This window comes from Trichechus manatus, unplaced genomic scaffold (genome assembly GCF_000243295.1).
Source record: "Trichechus manatus latirostris isolate Lorelei unplaced genomic scaffold, TriManLat1.0 scaffold00123, whole genome shotgun sequence".
In the NCBI taxonomy this organism is placed as follows: Eukaryota; Metazoa; Chordata; class Mammalia; order Sirenia; family Trichechidae; genus Trichechus; species Trichechus manatus.
The window spans coordinates 1012551-1037333 of record NW_004444059.1 but is presented as its reverse complement, the minus strand read 5'-3'; the positions used below and the strand labels follow the sequence as shown (position 1 = coordinate 1037333).

Genomic DNA, 24783 nt, shown 5'->3' with positions numbered 1-24783 from the left:
ATATTAGATACTCCACTGGTCTTACCCCTTCAGGAGCAAGGGAGAATGAAGAAAACTAAAGATTACAAGGGAAAGATTAGTCCAAAGGACTAATGGACCACAACTACCACGGCCTCCACCAGACTGAGTCCAGTACAACTAGATGGTGCCCGGGTTACCACCACCGACTGCTCTGACCGGGATCACAATAAACGGTCCCAGACAGAGCTGGAGAAAAATGTAGAACAAAATTCTAACTCACAAAAAAAGACCAGAGTTACTGGCCTGACAGAGACTGCAGAAACCCCAAGAGTATGGCCCCCAGATACCCTTTTAGCTCAGTAATGAAGTCACTGCTGACATTCACCCTTCAGCCAAAGATCAGACAGCCTCATAAAACGAGACTAAAGGGGCACAACAGTCCAGGGGTAAGGACTAGAAGGTAGGAAGGGACAGGAAAGCTGGTAATAGGGAACCCAAGGTCGAGAAGAGAAAGTGTTGACATGTCATGGGGTTGTTAACCAATGTCATGAAACCATATGTATTAACTGTTTAATGAGAAGTTAATTTGTTCTGTAAAATCTTCATCTAAAGTACAATTTAAAAAAAAAAAAATGGCAATAACACTACCTATCTTAATCACCTTGCAAGTTTCTTCTAAGGATCACAAAAGAATACACAGGCAATCCCCAGGTTATGCATGAGATCCGTTCCTGTGTCTTTAAGTCAAATTTGTAGGTAAGTCGGAACAGATGCATACGGTTCTTATTTAGCCTTAGTGTAAGAAATGGCCTCGACAGCCTTCTCAATGATGTAAAAATTGCATGTGCAGCAAAGGGAAGATGATTATGATGAAGAATTTATTTTGAGTAGGGGTTGGTTCAATGGTTTGAAAGTGAGAGCAAATTTACATAACATTAAAGGGCAAGTATGAGTTGACTAAGTCTGACGATTGGAACCGGGGGACTTACTGTATATGAAACAACTTTTTGCCTGTAGAATGCTTTCTACTTATCAACTTCTTACTAATGACTTGAGAAAAATAAGCTATATATAAAAAGCTAAATTTCATTGCTTGTTTATATATCATGAAACAATATATTTAGCAATGAATGTTAACGAATTCTATCCTAATTATCACCATCTCAATAATAAGCTTATCCAAAATATTTTTATTAGGACCTAAGGAAATTATCCATAAAAAGATGTTTACTTGTGTTTTATTGACTACACAAAGGCATTTGACTGTGTGGATCATAAAACATTATGGATAACACTGCAAAGAATGGAAATTCCAGAACACTTCATTGTGCTCATGAGGAACCTGTACACAGACCAAGAGGCAGTCGTTCAAACAGAACAAGGGGTTACTGCATGGTTTAAAATCAGGAAAGGTATGTGCCAGAGTTGTATCCTTTCACCATACTTATTCAACCTGTATGCTGAGCAAACAATCTGAGAAGCTGGACTGTATGAAGAAGAATGCAGCATCAAGACTGGAGAAAGATTCGTTAATAAACCTGTGATATGCAGTTGACACAACTGTGCTTGCTGAAACTGAAGAGGACTTGAAGCACTTACTGATGAAGATCAAAGACTACAGCCTTCCGTGGATTGCCCCTCAACACAGAAACAAAAATCCTCACAATTGCACCAATAAGCAACATCATGATAAATGGGGAGAAGACTGAAGTTGTCAAGGATTTCATCTTACTTGGATCCACAATCAACACCCACAAAAGCAGCAGTCAAGAAATCAAAAGATGTATTGCACTGGACAAAGATACTGCAAAAGACCTCTTTAAAGTGTTAAAAAGCAAAGATGTCACTTTGAGGACTAAGGTGCGCCTGATTCAAGCCATGGTATTCTCAATTCCCTCATATGCACGCGAAAGCTGGACAACGAATAAGGAAGACTAAAGAAGAAATGACGCCTCTGAATTACAGTGTTGATGAAGAACACTGAATATATACTATGGACTGCCAGAAGAACGAACGAATCTATCTTGAAAGAGGTACAGCCAGAATGCTCATTAGAAGCAAGGAATGCGAGACTTTGTCTCACGTACTTTGGGCATGTTATCAGGAAGGATCAGCCCCTGGAGAAGGACATCATGCTTGGTAAAATAGAGGGTCTGCAAAAGAGAGGAAGACCCTCAACGAGATGGACTGACACAGTGGCTGCACCAATAAGCTCCAGCATAACAACAACTGTGAGGATGGCACAGAACCGGACAGTGTTTCGCTCTATTCTACAAGGATCACTATGGGTCAGAACCGACTGGACAGCACCTAACAACAACAACATGGAAATTATCTTTGTAAACAGACTATCTGCAAGCAATCTGTAAGCATAGTAATATGTATGATGGCAATGAAAATTACCAACATATAAAATAAGGTCTTAAATTTGACTGTCTTACTGATAAGGTTAACAATTACAGGATGTGACCTTACTATTTTTTAACAACTTGCTAACCCACTGCCATCGAGTCTATCCTGAGACATAGCAACCCTAATCTCTAAAATTAAGTGATTTTACCAGCATTTACAGGATGCCCAGAATATGCTAGGTTGCTACTTTGAACATTTACTCAATATGATTTCTGATGTCAAATTCAATTATGTTTTTGTAAGTATTAAATACTGAGCATCTGTGTGCACAGTGCTATGCAACATACAGTGCAGAAGACAAAGATGAGTAGGATACTATCTCTGCTTTCAAGAAGCTTACAGGTACCACTCACATGCAGCACATACACATAAACTATATGCTGATTACTACTTATAAACATTTCTATACTTTTTTTACAACTTGCTTTAGGTTAGCTGCCTTTAGTTGACATATAAAATGGGTATCAAGAGAAAAAAAAATCCATTAAAATTTAAGGAAGCTGTGACTCTTCCGCTGACCTACTTAAAAAGTCTATCTAAAGGTCTCCTTTTAATACAAATAGTAAAAATATATATCCTGCAACTAAATAATTTTATGTTGGTGGGTTGGTGCAATATTAAAAAACTATATATAAAGAAACAATATTGTTATGTTCTTAAGTCCCTCTTTATACAAAATACTATTATTTATATGTTAAAAAAGCAGCCTTGTTCATGTGGTTACAAAAACTCATGAAAATATAAAAGCATCACATTTGTGGGGCAGAGAAGACTATCTAAATTTAACATTTAAAATTACTTATAAAATAAAATACCAATTCTTACATATAAACATTATATATTTTATTTTCACAAAAAGATTTATAAATAGTTCACTTGAGTACGTTTCTCACCAGTGAAATCACAATTCACATTATACTTATGTCCAAAGATAGTCCTTTTCTATATTTCATTTTTTAAAAGCAAAACAAAACACTTTATTTTCAGTAGAAAAAACAATTTACAAATGAAAGTCAAAGACAATAATTTCAGTAAAAATGGAAATCAACCACCATATCTTTTCTTGAGCTCTTCGACAGACTTGTCCTTCAATCCTGATTTGTCTATGTGATTGAACAATACGTGTACAACTAAAAATGAAAAAAAAAAAATCATTCTTCATTTTAATTTCCATTTTTAAACTAAAGAAAACAGGTAAATTAAAGGGAGTAATCTATATAAAATAAAAACTTTTCACATTTTAAAGCAATAATCATTATAATTATTTATAAATTCTAATTCAGATATTCAAACAGCCCACACTAGAATAGAATATTACACAGCAATCCAATGATGTTTCTTACCAGAATATTTTGCTTTAAAAGTATAAAATTTCTCCCACACCTCAGTGGCAGATTAAATTTAACTCATTCTACCATACTACTTCAAAATTTTTGCCCTAATTATATAACAAATGTACTTTTATTTAGTATTTTTATTTCAATTAACTATTTTTAACTGACTTTAAACTTCAATCATTTATTTTAAAACTGTAATCACTACTGTAAACTTAGAATTAGCAACAGTACATACACAAGCCCATGTTTGATGGTCTAGCTATATATATTTTTATGATATGTAGTAAAATAAAATATATAATTTTTAAAAGTTATGAAAAGATTTGTCTAGGAATAACGTAAAATCATCTTTCATACCACTGAAGGGTCTACATTAAACACTTTCGAAAACACTTATAATTCATAGATTTTTTGACATTAAAACTACCTAAGAGTTTTTAATAATAATGGCTATAATAAAAGATAACAGCCTAATACTTACTGACTGTTTAGTTACATGCCAGCAATCATTCTAAGTGCTTTCCATGTTTAACTTACCAGAGAGTGGTGACTCAATGGTAGGCCAATATGAAGAGCCAACTCATACATATTCTTTGAGTACACCTTCAACTTACCACATTATAGTGGCCAAAAAGTCATTCACTCAACATATGTATACTGACAGCTTATGCACTAAGCACTGTACTGGCTCTGGCGATACACTAGTGAATAAGGTGGGCAAAATCCGTGCTCTCATGGAGCCTGCATTCTATTAGGGTGAGAAAAATAACAGATAAACAAATACATGAACACTGTTGGCTAGTTAAGTGCCCTGATAACAGTAAAGCAACGTAAGGAAACAGAGGGTGATGGGAGAAAAGGCAGGCAGTTATTTTAACTAGGGGTGGCAAGGAGAGGTGGCTGAAGTGATGACAGGCAGAAACGGAATGAAGTGAGGCAGCAATGAGGAAAGACATTCTAGGCTAAGGGAAGAGCCAGATGCAAAGCCCCTGAGGCCAAAATAGTTGAGCAGTTTGGCATACTAAAAATATAAGAACAGTGTGGAGGGGTAGAGTGATCCAGAAAAGTGGTAGAAAAATTCAGAATAATACTAGGAAGTAGTAGTATTTTTCAGGGATTTCAAGGAAGGTTTTTAGTTAACTAAAGATAACGCAAAAACTTCTTTAGGCTTAAAGGCTATTTAAAGAATCTCTATAATTATATGTCCACGTCCCTAAGTACAATGTAAAGAATATTTTTCTTAATGATTCAGAAACATTCACTCCATCACTCTTACAGTCTAATGATTTTTCTCTTCTTCCTGTATAGCCCGAAACGCTGAATAACTGAAGTTTCTGCATAGTTTGGTTTTTTTACTTAAATTATGGTTTCCCAAGACTGACTCTCTAAGCCAAACACTGAGGTATGAAGATAAACAAAAGACATAATTCTTCAGGGTCCTGCCACTCTTTTCGCCTGACCCTACAAGTCAGCCACATTCACTGCCTTTAATATGTTGAGCTCAATTTGCTCCTTCCTGCCTTGCGACTCATTCCCTCGGTCTAAAACTCTCTCCCCAACCCTTCCTCTAAGTGATTTCTGCTCTTCTTTGAAGTTTCGATTTCAATCAGGTTAGCTCAAGGAAGTTAACTATGATCTGTCAGAATGAGTTAGACCTCCCCAATCATCTAAGTGACTTGTTCTTTTTTGAGATTTCTATTTCCATCAGACTAACTCAAGGAAGTTAACAATGATCTCTCAGAATGAGTAAGACCTTCCCGACAACCCTGCCCTATTACATACTCCTGCAGCAAGGACTCGTTCCACGTTCCAACTCAATTATCACGCTACTGCTGCATTTTCAAGCAGAAAAGCGCAAGCTATGGAGTCAGACTGCCCAAGTTCAAATCCTGGGTCTGATTTCCTACCTATGTGACCTTGGGCAAGTTTCTTAACTTCTCTGTACCTCAGTTTCCTCATTTATAAAACAAGGAGAATAATAATAGTACCTATACCTCATAATGTTATTGTCAGGATTAAAAAAACTTTATTTTAATTAGAACACCTTTACATAGTAAATATTCACTGTTTGCTACCGTTTATTGAATGAATAAAGAATATGCAAGAATAAAGAGATGTGGAAAAGCTTTCTGTTGGAGACTGAATTATGTTCCCCAAAGAGATATGCTAAAGTCCTAACCCCTGGCACCTGTGAGCATGACCTTACTTGGAAACAGGGACTTTGAAGATGTTGTAAGTTAACATGAGGTCATACTGCATTAGGGTGAGTCCTAATCCAGTATGAACGGTGTCCTTATAAAAGAGCAGAAGAACCACAGAGATAACACAGAGGGAAGATGGCCATGTGAAGACAGAGGCAGAGACCTGGAGTGATGCAAGTACAAGCCAAGGAATGCCACGGATCGCCAGCAATCACCAGAAGTTAGGAGAGAAACATGGCACAGATTCTCCCTAGAGCCCTCAGAAGGAATCAACACTCACACCCTGATTTCAGACTCCTAGCCTCCGTAACTGTGAGACAATACATCTCTCTCCTCATAAGCCACCTAGTTTGTGGCACTTTGTTACAGCAGCCCTAGGAAACTAACACACTTCCTTTCCTGGAACTTACTTTTTCTTTCAGGTTCTGACATAAACATCACTGCCATATCAAACCTTTTCAGTTCAGAAAGTCTCTGTAAGATTTCAAAGATGAGTGATGGGTTCTCTTTCCTGAAATAATACAAATATAAATGATCAATTAAAGGTAGCTTATTTAATTCTCTTTACCATCATATTTCTAATTATGCATAAATAAGGTGTTCATCTGTAACCTTTTTTTCCCTAGAGACTGCCTATATTCTAAGTTCCCAAATAAAGAGATTTATCAAGTCAACTGAAGAAATTATAATATTCTTAAATGAGGGCTTAGCAAAGAAATTATTTATCTGCTATTATACTTGTCACTTTCACGTCCCACCTTTCTCTAGAAAGAAGACTAAAAAGCCCTTTTTCCTCCCACTTAACCATTTCCCTTTTTATTGTTTGCACTTGACATCTCTTTACAACTTCTGCAACAATAAAATTTACTAGAAAGCTAATTTTGCTATATACATACAAATACTTATCAAACAGAATGAACTTCTCAAATCACTGGAAATAGCACAGCATTACGATATGAGAGTATAACTAAAAAATTTCAACTTACTCAATATAAAAGTCATGCAGAATTTTAATGATTTGATTGAATACATCTGGATCTAGATTTTTCTGAAACAACTTAGGATACACGGATGGTTCAATTTGCTTGGGAGAAATATAAAGAGATAGAAAATTAAATTATGGTAACATTCACGTATCACAAATTATACAATAATTGGCTAGGTAAAAACAGTAAAGAATTATTATTATGCAACAACATTAGTACTTCATGAATAATAGTGGAGTCACATTAAAATGCAAGCAGGATAAAAGAATGAAAGCAAGATAATCACTCTGTTCAAGCCAGACGAAAATCTAATGAACAGAAGAGATGTACCATCAGCTCCCAAGGAGCAATAAAAATAACCAAAGAGTTAAAAATATATACAGAGAGAGAATTACATCAGATAAGGTCTTTGGAGGTAATTATACACTGCATAATTATAAGGGTTTGTGACTATCGTTACACTGGAAAAAGACAACGCTAATCCATCATTTGCTAAATTTCATATGCTGTGATTCTTTTTCTTAGAGCAAATAAAGCTCATATACAGGAGAATATTGAAAGTACCGCTTAGCACACAGAAGATAATATATTTTAGCTTCCTTTCCCTATTTCAAGGGATGAAGGACTAAATTAAGCTTAAGTTATGATATATGAAATGAGACTAAATGATTTTAGACAACAGAATTTGACACAGAACATATTTCTAAATGAGATCACTGAGGTTCCCTGGTTGCAAACTGAAAAAGTGCTCTGGCTGGATAATGTGTTCGGCAAGGAATAAAAGCATCTTCTACAATCATACAAAAGCAAATATATAACTATTACTATACCAAAACCAAAGTCACAGCTACCAAGTCGGTTCCGATTCATAGTAGTCTATAGGACAGAGTAAAACTGCCCCAAAGGTTTCCAAGGCTGTAAATCTTATGGAAGCAGACTGCCACATCTTTCTCCCACTATTATCATATAGGACAAAAAAAGTTCTCTGACTTTTTACTTATAACTACTAATACACTCACTCTTACCTTTAAATACTGATACAGCATATCTGGAGAACTTTTCAGTTGTCTGAAATCAGATTCGAGCTGGAATGAGTTTCCAGGCACTGAAGGAAGAACAATTGTAATTAACTGAGCGGGTGTTTTTTCTACCTCTGTGGAAATCTTCTCACTGAAAGACTGAGACACATCTTGTTTCAAACTGCCTTGAGGTCTGAAAAGATTTCAGAGGCATTAGTCAAACAATTAGAAAATAACCACAAATAGTCAAAGTTCATATATGGAAACAATATAAATTTTAAAACTTTTCTGACTTTATTCATGTTGTATTATCTATTTTATCTATTTACAGTCTACAAGTAGTAAACTCTTTCAGCTAATATAGGTATCTATATATAGATACATATTTTTGCAAAACAGATTATGCCTTTGCAAATTTTCACATGCTGGCTATTTAATGACCATCCTCATCTGCTGGGCAACAGTTCGGCCATCTGTTGGGCACACCATTTCTATATACTGCATTACTAAATCACATATACTCACAACTCAGCCTTTCGGAAATCCAAATTCACGATTTCAAGGAAGACGTTCTAAGGAAGAAATGCTTCCTTCCGCCTTAAAAAAGAGCTGCCTATTGAGCATTTTCCCACAATCCACACTCTCACTTTAGTTAGAATGACTACTGAAGTTCAAAAAAAAAAGAAAACTTTTAATTAATGTTATTTAATTGCTAGGTACAGTTAAAAGGTTTGTTGAGTGACGATGCAAGAATATATGAATGGGGAGGAACAACTTAGAAAAGGAGGGTGAGGATGGTTGCACAACTTGAAGAATGCGATCAGTGTCACTGAGGTGTACATGTAGAAATGGAATCCGTGTTTATGTTCTGCTGTGTGTTTTCTCAACAACAAAAATAAATTTAAAAAAGACTATATGAATAAAGTTTCAACACCCAAAAATAAACCTAATTAGCCTATATATGCTCATTATTAAGGAAACATATGTGACTACTTTTTTAAAAATTCCAAATAAATATTAATGGCTGGAATAACTGTAAGGCCTAAATTCCACCTTTTTATGAAACTTCCTTTTAAAAATTAAAATTATTTTGTTGAATTAAAAAGTGAAACATATGTACTCAAGTCCTAGAAAAGAAAATGAATGAAATCAATTTGTTCAAGACACTTATCTCTAAATTCCCCGTTATGGTAAAGAAATAGTGACATGGGGCTGGTCATCCTTAAGCAAAATCTCTCTCACAGTAAATATGAATAAAAAAGAGAAACCAGAACGTGAAGTTGGGCAGTTCAAAAAATAGTGGTGATGAGTACAAACCATTAAGTCTTATCAGTAATATCAATTTTCTAGTAGACTCATCACCATTCTAGATGATTATCAAGTAAGAGTAGTTCTACTCACGGCAGGGCTGAAGTATTACTGATTTCTTCTATTTTCAAGACTTTTGCTCTTGGAATATCACTTGTAGGCAAAAGGTCATCTTGGGTTGAATTCTTCTTACTTGCAGTGCCTGTGGTTGCTATCCCATCTGCTGAATTAGCGGGATTCCTCTCTGGAGCAGCAGCAGTAGTGATATCTGGCACATCAATTGTCTGTATCAGGTTACCGGTTTCTTCAATAATAACCTTCTTCAGTGGCTTCTAAAACAGAAGTCAATTCTTTAAATTAACATATTAAAGGGTTCCTATTTTAGGGTCACAAGTTAAAAGATTCCAGTGTTCTCATAGTCACTATCCCAGTTATAAGTAAATTCAATTTGGTGGACAGACTTAGGTGTCACACTCTGAGAATACCAAGAATAAAAAGCCATGCATAGCATCTACCCTCAAAAGTCTAAACAGGAAGAGAGACATGTATATATGAATAATTAGAAAGCAATGGGACATATACTATAAAAGCATATGTAAAGTAAATTTTGTGAAAACACAGAATGTTCAGAGAGCACAGAGGAGGGAAGATAAACATCAGCATTGGTGAAGCCTTCACAGAAAACGCACAAAACAATGGCAACGTGGAAGGGTAAGGCATGGTCAGTGGAAAAGGGAGAAGTCCAGTGGGGCTAGTGCAAGGGGAAGAGTGGTGAGAGGCAAAGCCTGAAAGGCTGTTTGAAGGGATAGCTTACAAAGGGACTTGTGTGTCATGTCAAGAAGTGTGCATTTTATCCTAAAGACAATAAAGCAGGGAAAAAAAAAGACCAAGAACAGCAAAATGGCGGGCCAACTGGAGGTAAGCAGAACAAGCCCAAGAGATAACCTGCATTGTGTATGACACAGACTAACATTAAAACTCTGAACATGTAGCAGCTGGATAAAATCAGCCCAGGATTAAAGATTTATCAAATACTATTCACAAGGTTGTTAACAGTTTTTGAAAAGTTTTGCTATAATTTTTGAGAAACCATAATGGGTTTTCAATTCGATTAAAAAAATAGCATTCACTATTTCAATCATTGGAGCCCTAGTGGTCAGTGGTTGAGAACCTGGCTGCTTACCAAAAGGCTGGCAGTTTGAATCCACCAGCCGCTCCTTGGAAACCCTATGGGGCAGTTCTACTCTGTCCTATAGGGTCCCTATGAGTCAGAATCAACTTGACGGCAACGGGTTTATTTCAATCAAATGTCAAATACTTTCGATTTCTTCATAAATTTATATACAGACTCTTTAATTTTTAATAAAATATAACAATGTCTTTCACTCTATCATTATACCACATAAACAGAAATATACTAAGGGAGCTACTGTTTCACCAGAGGTATTGAAAAAGAAACAGCTAAAGAAAACCTCCTTCCAAAACCTGCAAAATATTGATAATAATTCCAGTTACATGATAAAGAATGGGAATTCATTTTTTCTGCTTCTGTATATTTTTGAAGTTTAAATTTAAAAAAGAGAAAAACTTTCTTCAATATACTCAGTGTTCATTCCAACTGTACAGTTGAATTATACATCAGAAAGTTGTATATATAGAAACTTTTGACATATATACTAAACTCAATGTCAAAATCAGATATTCTATTAACACAGCTAAGATTTAACAGCAAAAACTGAGAATTACTGGACAAATGAACATAAACTATTTGCAAATTTGTTACCAGAGTCCTTTTAGCAGTTCTGTTCTAAATTACAATCATGTTAAAGCCTTTGCTTTGGTGATAACTATCATCAGCAATGTTTTCTATCAAGATACCGACTAAGAATGAACACGTTAGGGTTTTACCTAAGACTATAAATTCTGACAGGCAGTAGTTATTGAACTAAAATCAAAGTGGCCCCAGTTAAAAGTAAATCCTTTATTGACAACAGATGTGTAAACATGATCCTAATTAATGAACTTCTTAAGACATGGTCTCTGTTAAGTGTAGACCTGTGGGTACTAAGTGGCTGAGGACCACTGACAATGGTTGGATGGGATGGGGAGGTGGGGTGGGAGGGTGCTGGCAAAACACAGAAGACAGCATTATACAAAGGGTTTAAGAAAATATAAAAGCTTCAATTCACTCTTTCTCAAAAATTAAGACTCAGAAGCATAAAATTTTATTTAGCTCTATATTATAAGCATATGAAAATAATGAACACAGAAAGAGAGGACCCAAGTAAAAAGGTGAAATTTTGACATGGGGAGACAGAAAAATGAAAATAAAATAAAAGCATAGACAAACTTACCAGAAAAAACTTTCATTTACTACCACTCTAACCAGGAATCCCAGACCCCAACTGACTTACATCTCTGCTCTCCTGTCTCCACCCAATCACGCTCTCTAGAGGAGGTAGGTTTGTTCCCAGGCTGTCAGCCCTTGAAGGACAGACAACAGCCTCTCACTTGAGTAAATTAACCCTAGTCCTCTCTCCCCACTTCCTGTGGCCTCACTTTTTCACCTGACCACACTCTCTAGATGGCCGCTTGCAAGCTTTTAAGACCCCAGATGCCACTCACCAAAGTAGGATGCAGAACATTTTCTTAATAAGCTTTGTTATGCCAATGTCTTCTGAAAGCACGGTCCCCAGACCCCTACCCCTGCTACTCTGTCCCTCAAAGTGTTTGACTGTATTCAGGAAACTTCTTAGCTTTGGTTTAGTCTAGTTGTGCTGACTTCCCCTGTAGTGAGTGCTGTCCTTCCCTTCACCTAAGATAATTCTTATCTACTATCTAGTTAGTAAATAACCCTCATCCTCCTCCCACCCTCATAACCATCAAACAATGTTTTCTTCTGTGATTAAACATTTCTTGAGTTCTTATAATAGTGGTCTTACACAATATTTGTCCTTCTGTAACTGACTAAATTCACTCAGCATAATGCCCTCCAGATTCCTCCATGTTATGTTTCAGGGCTTCATCGTTGTTCTTTATCGTTGCGTAGTATTCCCATTGTGTGGATATACATTCGTACGTTTATGGGAACCTAGGCTGTTTCCATCTTTTTGCTATTGTGAACAGTGCTGCAATGAACATGGGTGTGCATATATCTATTCGTGTGACGGCTCTTATTTCTCTAGGATATATTCCAAGGAGCAGGACGGCTGGATTGTATGGTAACTTCTATTTCTAGCTTTTTAAGGAAGCGCCAAATCGATTTAGCGCTTAAGAATTAAGAACTCTTGTGAGAAAGAATTAATTTTTGTGAGGAAGTCTTACATAGATGTAAAAGTTTAAATCACATCTAACTGAACATTTAGTTAATCATCTTTACTGAAAAGAACAGAATACTAGCAAATAAATGTAATGTATGAAAATTAATATAACGTATGAAAGCAACTAGATTTATGCCTGGCACATGAAACTAGTATTGTTCAAAAAAAATCCAAGAATAAGGTCACAAAAAGAACATTGGAAAAAGTATTAAATTAGACCAGAAAACGTAATCATGGTTCTTTATGTCACCTACCTTAAGTATGACTTGGCAAAACACAAACTTTCTCTTGCCTCATTTTCTTCCTTTATAAAAGGAGAATAAAAATACCTGCCCTGACTTCCCTGTAAAATTGTTTTTTTCTACCAAAGCATCATCCATGCATAACAGTTACTTCTAGGGGGCAGGGAGAAGACCATGATCAGTGAGGGACACACAAGAAGATTTTGGGGGGCTGACGCCATTCTTTAAATCTATGTCTTAAGTACTTTTCTATATTTTTTATTTCATTATTTATATATGAAATAACTGTAAATGTTAAAAATTATAATAGAGTCACATCATACATATATTTGACTTAAATGAACTCAACTGTAAAGGTTCAATAAAACCAAACTGCTAAATTCGTGCCAGGTACTCTTTTTGTTCCAATACTGCAGAATAAAACTGGCTTTGTTGGACTTATGAGAAACAGTAGGATATACCCAAAACAATGCACACTGTATCTTTTTAACAGTAATTTTACCTACACTAGATTTCTGCCTTAAGTGCTAATTTTAGATCTAACTCCTCACAAGACGCAAGGCTATTATAATACAAATTCAGCCTCCAAAAAGAACGGAAGTAAAAATATTTAATTACTATAAAATAGAAAAATTTCTGATTCCTTTGTATGTAAAAATATTTAAATTTATAATGTTAAACTGAAATAGTCACTTAAAAAGTTACCCCAGAAATCTTAACAGCTGAATTTTCCCGTTCTATTATGTCCTAGGCAGTATTTTTAAAGATTCTAAAAATGGCCTCAGCAATTCACTGGTTTGTTTCTAAATCTTATCAATACAACACTGATATTTCAATGGCAAAGAAAAAACGAAAGAAAAGTGCAATACTTACAGTTGATCCAAGATGAGGGGGATTTTCAATGGGTTTTATCACATTTTGCCGTTGTGTAGAATCAAGAAAGACTTCATCCCAGTGTCCTTTCTCAATTAACTCCTTCAAAATAAATTTGGAATCATGACTATCAACAGATTCTCAAAGTAATTATGTAACAAACAAATGTGTTTATATTTCAGAAAATAAAGCAACATTTCAGTCAAAAGAACACATTACCTTTTTAATTTTGGAAAGTTCAGTTATTGCTTGCTTATTTCCAGGTTCCAGAAGTAAAACAGTTTCAAAATCTAAAGTGAATTTTTTAAAAATATAATCAAGTAGTGAAAATACTTTATGGAATTCAAGATATGATACACTTAGGTTAGTAACTAATATTTATCTCAAGAAGTTTTACTCAGGATGCTAGGCAACAGGTGAGCAATAAAAAAAAGTGAACATTTGCTAAGTGCTATACTAGTTGCTTTATATGAAATCTACTGTAATCCTCACACAACCCCACTATGCATATGATACAACGAAGGTCTAGAGGTTATGTAACTTATCAAAGCTCACACTGGTAACCATGACACAGTAACTCATCAAATGTAAGACAAAATCTAACAGAACAGAAAATTAGCTCATACAGGGTGCAGACAGTAGGCAGGGATAAGTGCACCCCGATGTTCACACCAGAAATCTATGAGTTATTCACCTCCACATCTCCCCTCTCCATCATCCCATTATCCAGTAGCGTGCTGGTAAATGTTTAATAACTGGTTCTCAGGGAGAAAAAAAGCCATAGTTTGTCGTGCTTCCTGATTTCCATTGTGTAAATACTTCTACTATGGCTGATTTCAAGCTACCAATATGACATCATCGAATATAGAGTTGGGAAGATATTTGCACAAATGGCTCTTTCAACTTGGTACAAACCAACTCCTGGCACCACTGCCTATGTCTCTAAAACGTATCTTAAATTTACCTGCTTCTCTCCATCTTTACTATAATCACTCTGGTTCAAATCACATCACCTCTCATCTAGTTACTGCAGTCGCATTCTAACTGGTCCCGCACACCCAGACCTCGCTACTCCTAACGCCTCCAAAACCATTCTTCACACTGCAGTCAAGGTGACCATCAACAAACATAAATCAAACAGTGACACTCTCCTACGTTAAAAAAAAAATTGCTTTCCACTACCCTTACAGCACAGCAGTTAAGAACTCGGCTGCTCCTAGGGGGCAGTGACCTGAAGATAATGGTGACAGAATAATTTGGAAAAGGATAGTGAGAATAGCAACACAACTGGAAGAATGTAATCAATGTCACTGAAGTGTACATGTAGACATTTTTGAAATAGTGTATCTCTAGCTATGTGTATTTTCACCAAAAAAAAAAAGGTCCTCCAAGGTCGAGAAGGGAGAGTATTGACGTGTCACGGGGCTGTTAACCAATGTCATAAAACAATATGTGTACTGACTGTTTAGTGAGAAACTATTTGTTCTGTAAACCTTCATCTAAAGTACAAAAAAAACTTTAGAAAGGAAAAAAAAAAAAGAACTTGGCTGTTAACCTAAAGGCTGGCAATTCGAATCCACCAGCTGCTCCTTGAAAACCCTATGGGGCAGTTCTACTCTCTTAGGACCGCTATGAGTCAGAATTGACTTGATGGCAATGGGTTTTGGTACCCTTAAAATAAGGAGCTCTGGTGGCACAATGGTTAAGTGCTTGGCTGCTAACTAAAAAGGTTGGCAGTTCAAACCCACCCCAGAGGCTGTGCAGGAGAAAGATCTGGTGATCTGCTCCCATAAAGACTGCAGCCTAGTAAATACTATGGGGCAGTTCTCTATTCTACAGGCTTGCTCTGAGTCAAAATCAACTCGCTGGCAACTAACAACAACAACTCTTAGAAAACTATCCAAACTCCTTAACACTGTGTGGTGAACATTTGTTGTTTTGTACTGCTCAACATTCCTTCCTCTCCTTCTTCTAGGAACAAAACCTCTAATTCCTTTGGGAAACTGCCTTTCCCCCCCCAGGTCTATGTAGTTCTGCCAATCACAGTACTCTACCCCAGCCACAGGGTGGACATATGATGCAGGTCTGACCAGTCAAGAGTCTTCCATTCTCTGGCCACAGCTGACTGACTCAAAAAAGGGGAACATGACCATCTCAAGCCAAACTAACCAGAGACTCTTCCCCAGATTTTATATAAGGAAAATGGCACGCTTTCATCTTCCTTGGATCACCAAGCCTTAAGAATACTATCTCAAAGCTGCCAATAACAATGTCCCCCACTACATGAGGAGCCTGAGAGAATAACACTGACAAACTAACAGACGTCAAGATGAAAAATAAGGAATCAGAAATCTGGCTGAGTTCTGGGATCCAGGTTTCCTAAGGACTACTCTACAACTAGCTCTCCATGATTTGGTTAAGTGAATTAATAAATTCCTCTTGGTTTAATCTACCTTGAGTGTGTTTCCATCGTCCTAACCAGAACTGGTTCCCTAATCACACACAAAACCAATAAAACAGTTGCCATCGAGTCAACTCTGACTGATGGTGGCCCCCTGTGCGTCAGAATAGAACTGTGCTCCACAGGGTTTTTAATGGCTGATTTTTAGGAAGTAGATCACCAGGTCTTTCTTTCAAGGTGCCTCTGAGTGGACATGAACCTCAACTTTTCAGTTAGCAGCTGAGCATGTTAGCCATCTGCACCACCCAGGGACTCCTATGTAACCAATAAGAGCTACAAAACTTGGCCCCCGCCTACTTCTCAATCCTCTTCTCTTAGACTCCCAGTCTTATTCATTATGATCCAGCCATAGTGGCTTTCTTTTAGCTCTTTAAACATGCTATACTGGGTTGAACAGTGTCGCCCCCAAATTTATGCCCACCTGGAACCTCATAACGAGGCCTTACTTGGAAATAGCATTTTGCAGATGTAATCAGATAAAGTGAACCTGGATTAGGGTGGCCCCTAAATCCAATGACCAGCGTCCTTACGGAGCCCTGGAGGCGCAGTGGTTAAGAGCTTGGCTGCTAACCAAAAGGTCAGCAGTTTGAATCCACCAGTCGCTCCTTTGAAACCCTACGGGGCAGCTCTGCTCTGTCTTACAGGGTCACTATGAGTCAGAATTGACTCAACAGCAGTGGATTTGGTTTCCTGGTTTGGTTGGTGTCCTTATAAGACCACGTGAAGACAGAGAGAAAGGAAGGAAGGAAGGCCATGTGATGAAGGAGGCAGAGACTGAAGTGATGCTGCCACAAGTCAAGGAATGCCAAAGAATTGCCCACAACCACCAGAAGCTAGAAAAAGGCAAAGGATTCCACCCCTAGAGTCTTGAGAGAAAGCATGGCCCTGCCTACACCTTGATTTTGACTTCTTGCCTCCAGAACTGTGAGAGAATAAACTTCTGTTGTTTTAAGCCACCCAGTTTATGGTAATTTGTTATAGCAGCCCTAAAAAACTCATACACATGCCAAGCTTTTTTTTTTTTTTTTAACCTCAGGTTCTTCTCAATCCTGAGATTAAATATCATCCCTTCAGAGAGCCCTTTCTCTCTCAATCTAAAATAGGAGATCTTATCCCAACACGAATGCGGGCAGTACAGAAAAAAAATTTGAAGAAGTAATGGCCAGAAATTTTTCAAAATTTGATAAAAACTCTAAACGCACAGAATCACAAGCCCCCCCACCAAAAAAAAAAATAATCACAAAGAAAATGACATCAAGGCACATCGTAACCAAACTGCTGAAATATCGGTGAGAAAATCTTAAAAATAAACAACAACAAAAAAAGACATAAAATACAGGAGAAAAAAATTAGAATGCTCACTACTTTTGCATTAGAAACAATTACAGCCAGAAGAAAATGGAACATCTTAAAAGCACTGTAAGAAAAAAGATGTCAATCTAGAATTCTGTATTTAATGAAAATATCCTTCAACAGTGAAAGCAAAATAAAGATATTCTCAGACATACAGAAGTTGAGAGAATTTGTCACCACAGACCTGCACTATAGGGAACATTAAAGGACTTCAGATTGAAAGAAAATGATACCAAGTGATAACTCAGATCTACATGAAGGAATGAAAATCCCCAGAAGTGGTAAACAGATGGGTAATGAAAGATTTCTCTTCTCATTTTAAAAATTTCTTTAAAATATAATTAACCTCTAAAGCAAAAATAACAACAATGTATTATATGGGCTTTATAACACATGTAGAAATAAAACGTATGAAAATAGCACCAACAACAGGTAGGGGATCATGGAAAAACAAGGAACAAATAAATAGAATCAAAAACGAAAAGGAAGGGACATCACTATAGATCTTACATTATCTTCTATCTAGCTGCTGATGCCCTTTCTTTTCCTTTCACTCTTATCTTTTTATTACTTTTTCTTTTCTTTATTTTGTTTTTTCTCTTCTTACCTATAATTCAAAGTTTTCATTAATACAGATTGGCAGTTACCCAGATTGTACTGTGTGCTATTAAAGTAAAGGATAATGAGATCCACTATGGAGGCTGCATTCCTTCAAATCTGCAAACCTACTCATAATCTGAACTATAGAGAGAAAACGTAATTCTCTAAGTCCTGCATCCTTGAACCACGGGAAAGCAATGCAAATCTCTGCTTCTATAACTTGGGGGTCCTATCAGGATGAGTGAGTGCCAACTGTAATACAAATAGTCTTACCTTGTTTGGCTTCACTTAACTTTCCCAAAAACGTTCTTGCAGTTCCTCTTCTGGCAAAAGCTTTAGAATATGAGCCATCTAATAAAATAGCTTGTGTGCAGTCTTTTTCAGCTTCTTCATATCTATTGAACATAAAATTACCAAATAGAAAAAATGAAGCTTACAGAAAAACTTCATATAAACTGAGTTTCTAATTTAAAATACATGCACATAATTTCAATTACCAACTTCCAAATCTTTGTTTGAGGGGAAGGACTATTTTTCATTTTTCATTCTCACCAAAACTGAGAATTATCCAGTAAAAAGGGGTGAAGTTCCAGATTAAGAGAAAGTCAGGAAAGAGTCTACTGGAAGGATAGAATTAATGATGATAGAACAGGAGTAGAACAGATAAAAGAATATCACAGCTGGCAGCCTAGCTCCCTTTCAACCCTCAATTTGCCAAACACTAAGTTAACAATTCTAACTCACATTAATTTTCTAATAAAACTTCCTTAACCTTTTCCCATAGTATACATCACCTAAGGGGATAAAAAAAGTGTTGACTGAGAGTCGATTCCAATTCATAGCAACCCTACAGGACAGAGCAGAAATGTCCCATAGGGTTTCCAAGGCTGAAATCTTTACAGAAGCAGACTGCGACATCTTTCCCCTGCAGAGTGGCCGGTGGGTTTGAACTGCCAACCTTTGGCTTAGCAGCCAAGCACTTCACCAACTGCACTACCAGGGCTCGTTAAGGAAAAACCACCCACAGAAAATTTAGGACTCCATATGTATGTGACAGCAGTCTCTGGGTGGCACAAATGGTTAAGCGCTGGACTACGAACTGAAAGGTTGGTGGTTCAAATCTACCCAGAGGTGTCTCAGAAGTAAGGCCTGGCAATCTGCTTCTGGAAGGTCACAGCCTTGAAAACCCTACGGAGCAGTTCTACTCTGCACACATGGGGTTGCCATGAGTCAAAATCAACTCAACGGCAACTAAAAACATGTATGTGATAGCATACCCTCTGACACTTTTCATAAATTCTACTCAGTCATGTAGTCAGCAATCATTCAGGCAGACTGGATACTGCTGTATATCAAAGAGCTAAGGAGAAGAGCTATAACTAAAACAACTTGACACCTTCTTGTATTAAAATGTCCTTAATGAATTATGATTAATTTATTAGAAGTGATAATGGTATTGTATGTATGAAAATATGCTTTTCTCTGAAGACTGAAAGTCACAATGTCTATAATTTGCTTTAAAACAATTCAGGGGAAAAAAGCGGAAACAAACGTGACCAAAAAAGTAAGTCTTATTAAAACAACATGACAGATACATGGGCTTTATTACCGTATTTTTATGCAAATAACGTGCGCCTTCTACGTTTGTTAGCCAACCGCACCCTCCCCCACCAGGTATTTCTGTAAGCATGCTAATCTTTCTACAGCAACATGTAAAAAAAAGAAATTGGCATAGTGTTGCTTATGAAAATACCCCACGGGGGGAGGGCTGAGGTGGCAAACAAACATAGAAGGCCTGCATTATTTGTGTAAAAATACAGTATATGATTTTAAAGAAAGCCAGAAAAATTTCATAATAAAAGATTAAAATACATATATATCCTGTGATTACTTAGCTCCTCAGTGCCAAAATGAACACCCTCCTATCCTCAAAACAAGATCTCATATGACATTTCTATTAAGCTTAATCATCCTTGAATTTTTAATTCATTCTTTGGTTAGAGAATATTGTGTGTATGCACGTACACGTGTACGTGTGTGTGTGTGTGTGTGTGTGTGTGTGTGTTCATTTCCCTTCCAACATATTTTTCTACTTGGCTGATTATGTAATTCTCCAATTCAAAGTACTTGCATGGCCCTCACCATATTCAGGATAAAGTCAAACTCCTTTGCAAAAACAAAGTCAGGGTTGTGCCTGACTTTATAGCCACATATCTGCCACTGATCCATGCTTAACAGCCATAATACAGACCACAGGCACCTTCCTGGAGTACCATGAACTTTCCCACTCCCAGGCCTTTAAACTTCCGCTGGAACACTCAACTGGTTTTTTCACCTAACTCATACTACTCCTTTAGATCTCAGTTCAGTCTGAACTCCTTAAAGAATCCTTCCATGAATTTCCCAACCTGGACCCAGTCTGCATCAATGTTCTCTCCTCCCTGTACTCCACAGCATTATCACAGCATATTTTCATAATTATTAGTTTCCTTTTCTGTCTCTCCCTCTAAACTTCAAGTTTCTTAAAAACAACTGTATACCTAATATTTGTATGCTTAATACCTGCCATGGTGCCTAGTATACCACCTGATACATTTTAGAGTCAATAAATGTTTGCTGAATATGTAAATCAGAAAACTTCCAAGCATGCTGATTCAAAAAAAATTTAGAAGATAAATGTTTAGGAAGCCATTTTAACTATATACTGAAAAACTGTGTTCTACTGTACATTTGGAAACCCTGCTAGCACAGTGGTTAAGAGATACGGCTGCTAACCAAAAGGCTGGCAGTTCGAATCCACCAGACGCTCCTTAGAAACCCTATGAGGCAGTTTTACCCTGCCTATAGGGTCGCTATGAGTCGGAATCGACTCTACAGTAACAGGTTTGGTATACCACATCTGAAGATAATCCAATAATTACTGAAAACCTGAAGTTTCCAAACAGGTAAAAGATGATTATTCTTTGACAATGGACTCAGTCAAAGTTCTTTAAAATCATTACATATCCTTTATGCACACTTCAAGTATAAAATGGATTTAGAAAAATCCAATCTGTAAACACTATTTAGACGACAGAACAAAAACAACTAAAAGAAATAATAGACAGTTATTACAAAAAACAGTAAATCCTCACCTAGCTCCTTAGCCCCTAAACCTGTTTTCCTTCTAACTTACAGTTAGGTCCTTGCCCTAGTTCTACTCCATCTCTAATGTCAATCCCATCCGTAATCATCAAATGAACCCTCTGCTAAATTCCATCTTACTCTGGTTCCAGTACTAACAACCAGATTCTACTTTATTCTTGTGACCTACCCTCAACCTTGTTTCCCAGATCTAGTATCTAATAATATTGGGTCTCTTTCTTGTCATCCTATACCTAAATCCATGCCTTACTCTATCCAAGAATGGGACCCAGATTTGTCCTTGACCAAGTCTCTTCAGATGCCCCAAACTTCTGGCCCCATTTCTGATATCCTACCACCTGTTCGGATTCTCTTAAGCTAACCATCTACCACCCTGTATTCCCACAATTTGCCAGCTCACAGACATTCCATTATTGTAACTCAAGTGCCTCTTGCTGATCTCCCTGATGTCAACTACCACCTAGACTATTACGTCTAAAAACCATGTTCTCTAGATATTGTTTGGCCTAACTGAGTTTCTTCTTAATGTCTACTGCTACCCTACACTGATAGATAAGATTATACTGCTAATTAGCACCTTTGCCTCCACCAATCAAATTCTTTAGCCCTAATTTACACACGGTTTGTAGGAACTCAAGCTACAGTCTGGTTACCTAAACTAAGACCTTATTTAAGTTTGAAAAGTTGCTCCTTTTTATGTTCCTCATCTAGCTTGTAATAAAACCCAACTCTCATGTGGTAAACTTCTGTTATTAAATGGCAATCTAACAAACATATTAGAAAAAGATACAAGAGTCATACAGCTCTTTCTATTTAAAATATGCTCTCCTGAATAATGCACTATAATACACTCTATTAACTTGATTATCAACTATAGCAATAAAACTGACACAATAAATTAAAGCATTCATAAATGTAGATGTAGTCTCTTACCCATTAGAAAGTACTATTCTTAGCATTAATCAAGCCTAAGAATTCAGGCCTTACAATTTTAAATCAACGCACAAATCCTGAACAAGCAAAAATCAAAATTTTCATAAGCTAGCAAGAGATGCAATGATCTTTAATCAATAAAATATCTCTAGCTGTACCTTTAGTTTAAACGAGGATAAGCATACAAACAAAATTTACTTCTATGACAGGAATTCTTAACCTGGGGTCCCTCAGGGGATCTGAAAATTTGAAAGGGGGAAAAAAACCTCTTTTCACTAGCTTTTGAAAGAAATTTAGCTTTTCTATCATAAATGTAGGCAACAAGCCACAGTATTAAAAGAATTTATCTACAACTTTGTCACAATAAAAATCAGACATTTTCACATCGCACTGTAATTGCTGCAGGTAACTTGAAATACTGCTTATGCTCATTACTATTCTGAAAGTACATTAGTAATTTAACCTGCTGCTTGTGAGCATGCACTTGCAGTAGCCCTGTGTACAACGCTCCTGCAATACAGCTGGCCAATTACGGGGTAACTCTGCCCCTAGCAGCCATTCAGACACAAAAGAGTGAAGTCACGTGCTATCACACTAGAAACCTTGTCATCTATGCTGCTTTCAGGTATTCCCTATCCACATTTGTCTGTTCATTAATATGTGGAAGGAGATGAGTCAAAGATTACCCCACAGGCTAATGTCCTTATTCAAGTCTTTACATTAATATGCCTTTAAATTTTAATTTTAATTTGCCTGTATTTTAAATGTATTTTCTTATTTTGTAGTATATTAATAAAAAAGGATACAAACTAATATTTTATAAATTTTAACATGTCTTTGTAATCCCAGATGTATAATTATGCATACAAAAACATAATTCTGAGTCACAGGCTTCACCACGCTGCCCTATCAATTAGCAACAGTTTTTTTTTTTTATTTTTTATTCTGGCACTAGTATGTAAGGTATTACTACAAGATACAAAAAAAACGGTAAGGCACAGTTTCTGCCATCAGACATTAGCATACTAATTGTCCAACTTGGAGCCCCTGAAAGCATCCAGGAACAGCTAGTTAGTATCACAAGATCAAGTTTTACTCATACATTTAATCAATCAGCAGTTTCAACAATAACAGTTCCCTTTTGTTAAATATATATATAAAACACTTCCAGACAAGACTCTGCCCAAAGGGTTTGAAGGTTAAAATTAACTCTACATAAAACAATTGAGAAGTGTTAAATTATGTGATGCCAGGCTATTAAAAGTAGGAAAATATTAATAACAAGAGCTAACATTACCAATTATGTACTATGTGCCCGCCCACACACACACAACCTCATTTACTTTAATCCTCACAAGTAAATAAATTTTAACGTACTGTTTAGCCAATATGCCAATTTCTGGTAAATTTCATTTTGATCCAAAAAAGCATTAAAATGTAACCAATACATACTTCTGAATCTTCAAATAGGCCATGGCTCTGTTAGCTGGAAGAAGGGCATTAGTGCCATCTGCTGCTATCCCTCGAGTATAGCATTCAATTGCTCTTTCATATTTCCCCTCTTTGAAAAATCCATTCCCCTGTCATTTCAGAGAGAAATGTGGAGAAGAATCAAAAATATGCAAAAAATTAATTCAAATCTTAAGAAACACTACAATATGCATCAACACTATATTGACAATAAAAGTATATTTTAATTGTTGAAAATCTAGTTCACGAGATATATTTTATAATCTGTTAGTGTGGATTAACCGTTTTCTTTAATGGTATTACTCCTTCCAGTACTAAAAAATGGAAAATGTACACTGCACTTCATAGCATCAACCATTATTCTACTAATTAAATATTATACAAAGCTTAAATTTAACAACTCATTTTAATACACACAGGTGTATTAAATTTAATACATTTAGAGCCTTCCGAATGAACCAACAGATTCCTAATGAATACTTATGGAATGATCATTTAAATAATTTAATTTAATAATTTTTAATTTATCCTGTGTAGATAAATATTATTCTAAGTGTTCAGTTTTTTAGAAGCTGTATAAAAGAAATTTTAAAATTCAAATAATTTTTGTGAAATAACACACTACCAGACTTGCACAGCCTACTATTTGGTAATATTAATGTATATAAACACACGATAAATTAAACTGTATTGGAACGTGCATATTAGATTTCATTGTAACATGGCGCATTTATAATCAGAGTCAGATATATCACAATCAATAATCATTCCATAAGTATTCATTAGGAATCTGTGGGTTCATTTGGAAGACTATAAATGTATTAAATTGAATCTCCTCAATTAAGAATTTGTAAGGTAATTTCGATCAGAAATGTTTCAGTATGAATTAACAAAAACAGTGAATTAAAAATAAGAATGAACTGTAAGTTATTTTGTTAATTTTACAGCTAGCTACATGTAAATGTATGATAAAACAATCAAAAGCAGTTTGTTCCCTAACCTTAAATATGTTTCTATAATTTTAAAAATTTACGTATAAGTCATCAATTACTCAAATTTTGAATTAGTAGGCTCCAGAGGTTTTAGTGTATTTAACATCCAGTTCTTACATAGCTGGAGACTCAAGAATTTTAATATATTAATAGGGAAAGCGGAAACCTAAC

At 36.1% G+C, this 24783-nt stretch overlaps 1 protein-coding gene across 6 annotated transcripts in view; it reads right to left on the bottom strand.

Annotated features, from left to right (window-relative positions):
- Positions 1–3201: 3201 nt before the first annotated feature.
- RPAP3 (RNA polymerase II associated protein 3) overlaps positions 3202–24783 on the bottom strand; it is a 37636-nt gene continuing 16054 nt past the window's right edge. For all 6 annotated transcript variants that reach the window (XM_023738827.1, XM_004384551.2, XM_023738823.1 and 3 more), the window contains 9 exons: positions 23603–23730; positions 18347–18468; positions 13879–13949; positions 13660–13761; positions 9318–9556; positions 7923–8109; positions 6898–6995; positions 6322–6422; positions 3202–3503 (listed from right to left, as the gene is read on the bottom strand). In XM_023738827.1, the coding sequence (XP_023594595.1) occupies positions 3418–3503; positions 6322–6422; positions 6898–6995; positions 7923–8109; positions 9318–9556; positions 13660–13761; positions 13879–13949; positions 18347–18468; positions 23603–23730 (1134 nt within the window). In that variant the 3' untranslated portion in view covers positions 3202–3417. The remainder of the gene's footprint in view (positions 3504–6321; positions 6423–6897; positions 6996–7922; positions 8110–9317; positions 9557–13659; positions 13762–13878; positions 13950–18346; positions 18469–23602; positions 23731–24783) is intronic.